General features: G+C 45.0%; 2 protein-coding genes across 2 annotated transcripts; both read left to right on the top strand.

Moving 5' to 3' along the window:
• Positions 1–2,047, top strand: LOC118320359 (tubulin alpha chain-like). Its single transcript, XM_035651025.2, has 4 exons — positions 1–18; positions 284–506; positions 683–831; positions 1,058–2,047. Exons 1-4 carry the CDS (start codon positions 16–18, stop codon positions 2,030–2,032), a joined length of 1,350 nt encoding a protein of 449 aa, XP_035506918.2. The 5' UTR covers positions 1–15; the 3' UTR covers positions 2,033–2,047.
• Positions 2,048–3,384: 1,337 nt separating this feature from the next.
• Positions 3,385–6,607, top strand: LOC118320358 (tubulin alpha chain). The gene is made up of 4 exons (XM_035651024.2): positions 3,385–3,512; positions 4,764–4,986; positions 5,181–5,329; positions 5,509–6,607. Exons 1-4 carry the CDS (start codon positions 3,510–3,512, stop codon positions 6,484–6,486), a joined length of 1,353 nt encoding a protein of 450 aa, XP_035506917.1. The 5' UTR covers positions 3,385–3,509; the 3' UTR covers positions 6,487–6,607.
• Positions 6,608–7,207: the final 600 nt, after the last annotated feature.

Here is a 7,207-nt window from a genome sequence, read left to right as displayed (position 1 = left end):
CAAGAAAGATAAACTATGGTAAGATATTCTTTGATATAGTACAGCTGTATTGCATCTTTTATTATTGTGAGATGTAATGTATTTGACAAAATTAAAGTGTTTTTATTTATTTTAAGCGTAACATATTGAATATTTAGACAAAGTGAATCTGTTTTGTTGTTTTTAATTCTACATTGGTCCATAACAAACAGAGAAGGATAAAACAAGTAGTTTGAAAAATTTGATGGAACATAAATGTTCCATCAAATTCTTGTAACCGAACGGTATTGCTCACTCTCTGCAGCGTGAATGTATCTCAATTCATGTGGGCCAAGCTGGGGCTCAGATTGGCAATGCATGCTGGGAGCTGTACTGCCTGGAACATGGGATCCAGCCGGATGGACAGATGCCCTCAGACAAGATGACTGGAGCAGGGGATGACTCCTTCAACACCTTTTTCAGTGAGACGGGGGCAGGAAAGCACGTTCCCAGAGCGATCTTTGTCGACCTGGAACCTACCGTCATTGGTCAGTAGCAGATGATGTATTACATAGATTGGATGATTTGATGCATTTACGTAATTTTTATTTTGACACATTAACATTTATGCAGATGATCACCATCTCGTTATTACAACCACAAAGATTCCCTGGGCCATTGTGGAAACGTTTCAATACAAAGCTGTTGTTCTTTTGTTGTCTAGATGAGGTGCGTACGGGAACCTACCGTCAACTATTTCACCCTGAGCAGCTGATTACAGGAAAGGAGGATGCAGCCAACAACTATGCCCGAGGACACTACACCATCGGCAAGGAGATCATTGATCTTGTTCTGGACAGGACTCGTAAACTGGTGAGATCTTAGAGAAGTTAGTTTCCATGGCATGTTTGGCATTTACCAAACTTTCGACCTTTCTTAAAACATGAATGCCTTAACTGTTTTCATAGAAGGAAAGAAAGGGGATACAAATTTTGGAAAATATAGATTGGTGAATTTTCCACTACTGATTTTATGTCTTTGGATTTATCGTGCAACTTTAGTGGGATTTTTGATTAATCAACACCAATCTTCCCCTCAGGCTGATCAATGCACTGGTCTGCAGGGATTCCTAATCTTCCACAGCTTTGGTGGAGGCACTGGCTCAGGTTTCACTTCCCTGCTGATGGAAAGACTCTCTGTTGACTATGGAAAAAAGTCAAAACTTGAGTTCGCCATCTACCCAGCCCCCCAGGTTTCCACAGCGGTGGTGGAGCCTTACAACTCCATCCTGACCACCCACACCACCCTGGAGCACTCCGACTGTGCCTTCATGGTGGACAACGAGGCTATCTACGACATCTGCCGCAGGAACCTCGATATCGAGAGGCCGACCTACACCAACCTGAATAGGCTCATCGGCCAGATCGTGTCTTCAATCACAGCCTCACTTCGCTTTGACGGAGCCCTGAACGTTGACCTGACAGAGTTCCAGACCAACTTGGTGCCCTACCCACGTATCCACTTCCCTCTGGCCACCTACGCCCCGGTCATCTCTGCGGAGAAAGCCTACCATGAGCAGCTGTCGGTCGCCGACATCACCAACACCTGCTTTGAGCCAGCCAATCAGATGGTGAAGTGCGATCCCCGTCATGGTAAATACATGGCCTGCTGTCTGCTGTATCGTGGTGATGTGGTGCCCAAAGATGTAAACTCTGCCATCGCAGCCATCAAGACCAAACGCACCATCCAGTTTGTGGACTGGTGCCCCACAGGCTTCAAGGTTGGCATCAACTATCAGCCTCCAACTGTGGTTCCTGGTGGAGACCTGGCCAAGGTGCAGAGGGCCGTGTGCATGCTGAGCAACACCACAGCCATCGCTGAGGCCTGGGCCCGTCTCGACCACAAGTTTGACCTCATGTATGCCAAGAGGGCCTTTGTCCACTGGTATGTTGGGGAGGGCATGGAGGAGGGAGAGTTCTCAGAGGCCAGAGAAGACATGGCCGCCCTGGAGAAGGATTATGAAGAGGTGGGTGCTGATAACATGGGAGAGGAGGACAAAGGAGAAGAATACTGATTTCACTGAGGCTTGCCTTTAGCCAAAGTAGGTTGATTTTTAGCCCAGATTTTGGAATCAGCTCTTTTTTGTAGGAAAGACATACTGTTCAATAATCCCTACCATCATCTAATCAGACGATTCTGTGATACAGATTCTCAAAACAGACCAAATCAAAAATCCCAGCTGAACATCTGAACATTAGTGAAAGTCTGAAAACATGAGGATTACATTTGGCAAGATAATTTGTTGTGGTACTGTGTATTGACATGTGGTCAGACATCGACCTTTCTTTCTGCAGTATCGGTCTGAGAAGACCAAACCCTCTCTGTTTGTGCACCTCCCCCCACTGTCCTTCCCTTTGTGGAATGTAAGTTATGAAAGATCTCCTATGTCAGTTTCTATACGCTATTCAGCTGTGACTCCAAGAGCGGGAGAGAGAGAGAGAGAGAGACAGAGAGAGAGAGAGAGAGGGGGGGGGGGGGGGGGGGGGGGGGACAGAGAGAGACAGTGAGAGAGAAGAGAAAATAACTGACTCATTGAATAGTGTTGTTTGTGTAGCTCATACCCAGACAGTGGTCTGCAAGAACAATAGGATCCCAGTTATGTATGAATGATGTCTCTGTGATCCCAAGAAGGCTGCTGAAAAGTTTTACCAGAGAAAATGTCTCAATATTCCTCTTAAGTTTTTATTTTTTATTTTTTAAATCTTAACCATATCTGTGGTTCATTGGTTGCCAATGCGTTGTTTCTCTGTGCATTCTGTTTCATCCGATTTATCTGAAAGGATGCCTGTCCTTCTTGCTCACCATTAAAAATGTGTCTTTTGCAAATGAAGATCAACAATAAAGAAGTTAAATGACTGCCCCACCATGTGTGATTGTTGATTTAATGATTTAAATCAGACGGAGGGCGAACTATGTGTGCGTGGGTGCAGATGGTGCAGATGCATGCATAACATTAGTATAATGTCTCTTTTCGCCCCTAGTCTTTTATTAAATGCACAAACTGTATGTTGAGGAATGTTTAGGGGTGACCTTTGACATTTTACTTGTTGATTCCCATGCATAAAATATATTAAAGCTTTTGTGTATGATTAAAAAAACTCTTAATGGTGCCTCATAGCAGATTCTCTCTCCATCCTCTCTCTCCCTACTTCTCTCTCGCTATCTCTCTCCCTCGCTCTTTGTCTCACACACACTGAGAAAATATGACAAAGGGCTATAGAGAAAAGGAAAGATGGTTATTTTTTTTATACATAGACATCTAATGTCAAGCTGAAAGACAAAGTAGAGAAATGTAAGGGTGGGGACTTCCCTTGTTTGAAAAAAAGAAGAAAGCATTGTTCCCTCCCACCAATGAGATATGCAGCTGCTTGCTGTGGTTTCCTGCCTGCCCCCTCCACATCCATGCCTATATAAACCCTGACTCTCCCTCTCCGCCGCACTACTGCCTTGTGTCTCGATCCTCAACGTCAGCCGCAGGACAAGCAGACAAGATGGTGAGTAACTGCTCGGCCGGTGACGTAGCCTTGAAATTCTTCCCTCACTTAACTTCATCCTCCCTTTGTCTCTGTTTCTCAGCAATAGATGGATTACACACCTAGGCCTACTTAATGCAGACGCAGCCTCTGCTTGAAGGTTACAGAGAGGAAAGCAGCATTGTCCTATTAGATGACAGTATATTGGAGCTGAATTTATGTAATGAAGCTGAATAATCTTGGCTAGATTACACTTTATGAGCCGGACTGCTTTGACATTTTCACACTTGTTTGATATATTTCTGCCAGTCTTTGAAGAGGAAACACATGTAACTAAACAGGAAAAAGTAACTGTAGTCGTAAATCTGTGTTTGCTGAGGCACTGCAGTTTTCTCAGCTACAAGGGAGTGACCGGGGTAATCGTGGCAGTGGGGGATGGATAGAAAGAGGAAAGAAAAGAGGAGTGGTCATCATGGCCCAGGCAGTGTGAGTTAGTTGGCAGCCATTTTGCAGCTGTTAGGAGTTTTTGGTGTGTGTGTGTGTGTGTGTGTGTGAGAGAGAGAGAGAGAGAGAGAGAGGGCGGGGAGGGAGGGAGAGAGATGGAGAGATCCCTGACTGTTACACAGCACTCTGCAGCAGAACAGCAGAGGGGAGGAGTGAGGCACAAAAGGGGAGGGAATGAAGAAAGGGAGGACATAGAGGATGGAGAAGTGGGGGAAGCTTTTCCCATCTTCTTGAGGCATTGCCTTCCTGTCTGAAACATTACTGCCTTACTTTGCATGTTCCATATTTGTTTTCTTTTTTTGAAAACTCATAAAATGTAATCCAAAGCAGGAGGGCGTGCCTTCAAAGCTGCATATTATCTGTTGCTACATGTCCTACACATATATAATGGATTCTACGACCATTGTGCTGACTCATTCATTTAGGCTTCCTTACTTGAGCTGTGATCAGCAGAAAGCTTTAGTTCTGTGCCGACCTCCAGTGTTCAACACGCACATGTTACTGTACTGAGAGCAGACATCATAGTTTGTCATCTGACATGGAGTTATAATAAAGAACATCAGCCTACTCGACTGAACACATTTGCGAAGTTACATGAAGTACATGCACAGTTCCCAATTGCTGATGTATTATTAATTCCTGAAACAGGAAATCACTGATGGAGGCAGCCAGTACTTCTGTTGCAAAAATGTACTGCAACAATTTGACATTGGGATAATCATACGCAACCTTCATCTAACCTCTCCCCCTCCTTTCGCTTTCCCCCAGCGTGAGTGTATTTCTATGCATGTCGGCCAAGCCGGAGCCCAGATGGGCAATGCATGCTGGGAGCTGTACTGCCTGGAACATGGGATCCAGCCAGATGGACAGATGCCCTCGGACAAGACTATTGGAGGAGGGGATGACTCCTTCAACACCTTTTTCAGTGAGACAGGGGCAGGAAAGCACGTTCCCAGAGCGATCTTTGTCGACCTGGAACCTACCGTCATTGGTCAGTATTCCATATTATTGTTTGGTTGATTTTGACATGAGTAAAATCTAAATGAACATAGAATAAGACTATATGTTCACTTATTGTACTCAGTTTTAACTTTGAGCAATGCTACTGCTTTAAAGCTTCTTCATTTGATAACAGTATCTTAGCTTAGGACTAAATTTTCTTTCTCTATATTATCCTTTTTACAGATGAGGTGCGTACAGGAACCTACCGTCAACTGTTCCACCCCGAGCAGCTGATTACAGGAAAGGAGGATGCAGCCAACAATTATGCCCGAGGACACTACACCATCGGCAAGGAGATCATTGATCTCGTTCTGGACAGGACTCGTAAACTGGTGAGACCTCTCTAAAAGCATGAATGCCTTAACTGTTTCCATAAAAGGAAAGAAAGTGGATGCAAATTTTGGAAAATATTGACAAAGTGGTAAATTTTCCATTTCTGATCTCATACCTTTGTATTGATTGTGCAGCTCTCATGCAATTTTAATGAATCAAAGTATTTTTTTCCTTTCAGGCTGATCAATGCACTGGTCTGCAGGGATTCCTAATCTTCCACAGCTTTGGTGGAGGCACTGGCTCGGGTTTCACCTCCCTGCTGATGGAGAGACTCTCTGTTGACTATGGAAAAAAATCAAAGCTTGAGTTTGCTGTCTACCCAGCCCCCCAGGTTTCCACTGCAGTTGTGGAGCCTTACAACTCCATCCTGACCACCCACACCACCCTGGAGCACTCCGACTGTGCCTTCATGGTGGACAACGAGGCCATCTACGACATCTGCCGCAGGAACCTCGATATTGAGAGGCCGACCTACACCAACCTGAATAGGCTCATCGGCCAGATCGTGTCTTCAATCACAGCCTCACTTCGCTTTGACGGAGCCCTGAACGTTGACCTGACAGAGTTCCAGACCAACTTGGTGCCCTACCCACGTATCCACTTCCCTCTGGCCACCTACGCCCCGGTCATCTCTGCGGAGAAAGCCTACCATGAGCAGCTGTCGGTCGCCGACATCACCAACGCCTGCTTTGAGCCAGCCAATCAGATGGTGAAGTGCGATCCTCGTCATGGTAAATACATGGCCTGCTGTCTGCTGTATCGTGGTGATGTGGTGCCCAAAGATGTAAACTCTGCCATCGCAGCCATCAAGACCAAACGCACCATCCAGTTTGTGGACTGGTGCCCCACAGGCTTCAAGGTTGGCATCAACTATCAGCCTCCAACTGTGGTTCCTGGTGGAGACCTGGCCAAGGTGCAGAGGGCCGTGTGCATGCTGAGCAACACCACAGCCATCGCTGAGGCCTGGGCCCGTCTCGACCACAAGTTTGACCTCATGTATGCCAAGAGGGCCTTTGTCCACTGGTATGTTGGGGAGGGCATGGAGGAGGGAGAGTTCTCAGAGGCCAGAGAAGACATGGCCGCCCTGGAGAAGGATTATGAAGAAGTTGGCACTGACAGTTTGGGAGATGAGGATGAAGAGGGAGAAGAATACTGAAGAATGAAGAATCATCACACATTCCAAAAGTTATCATGAACGTAAAACATTCCCAACAACATTCTGATAACCTGTGGTGGTGACATGTCAGTATTATCAATAAAAAGTCATGATCCTCAAACCATGAACTCGTGATCATTCTTCCAACATTTACAAGGATTATTATCTCAACAACAAATGGAGAAGAAAAATGATACATGTTAAAAATAAAATAATTAGTACTGCCCAAAGAAATACTTAAGAAAAAAGAAATACACAGTTTGTGTGGCTCCCATACATTTATAAAAGAAATTCCAGTTTCTCTGCATTTGAACATGTCCTGACTTTTAATACACTGTTGTTGCTAATAAAGCCACAAAGTATACGATGGGCTGGGCTGGTCTTGGCCCTGCAGTTGCATTTCTCCACCACCAGATGGAGATAAGGGGACCACCTAGCATATATACAGGTTTAGTTATGTGTAGCAAACACCACCGACCAGTTTAAATAGCTATGACTTTACACCACGAGCTCATCATGTGATTCTGACCCGATGAGTCTCACAGTAAGCCTCAAGTTCGGTACATGTCGCTGTTCCACTCCAGTAAATGTAAGTACTGTACTCACATGCTCAGCAATGACTGAATGTGACATCCTTAACTTGGTCCAAAGCTATCCATAGTATTTGAATGAACACAAACAAAAAGTCCAGCATTGAAATTAATTTTTCCTTGAAAAAGAA

This window comes from Scophthalmus maximus, chromosome 14, assembly GCF_022379125.1.
Source record: "Scophthalmus maximus strain ysfricsl-2021 chromosome 14, ASM2237912v1, whole genome shotgun sequence".
Classification (NCBI taxonomy): Eukaryota; Metazoa; Chordata; class Actinopteri; order Pleuronectiformes; family Scophthalmidae; genus Scophthalmus; species Scophthalmus maximus.
This window is presented reverse-complemented; position numbering and strand designations above follow the sequence as displayed.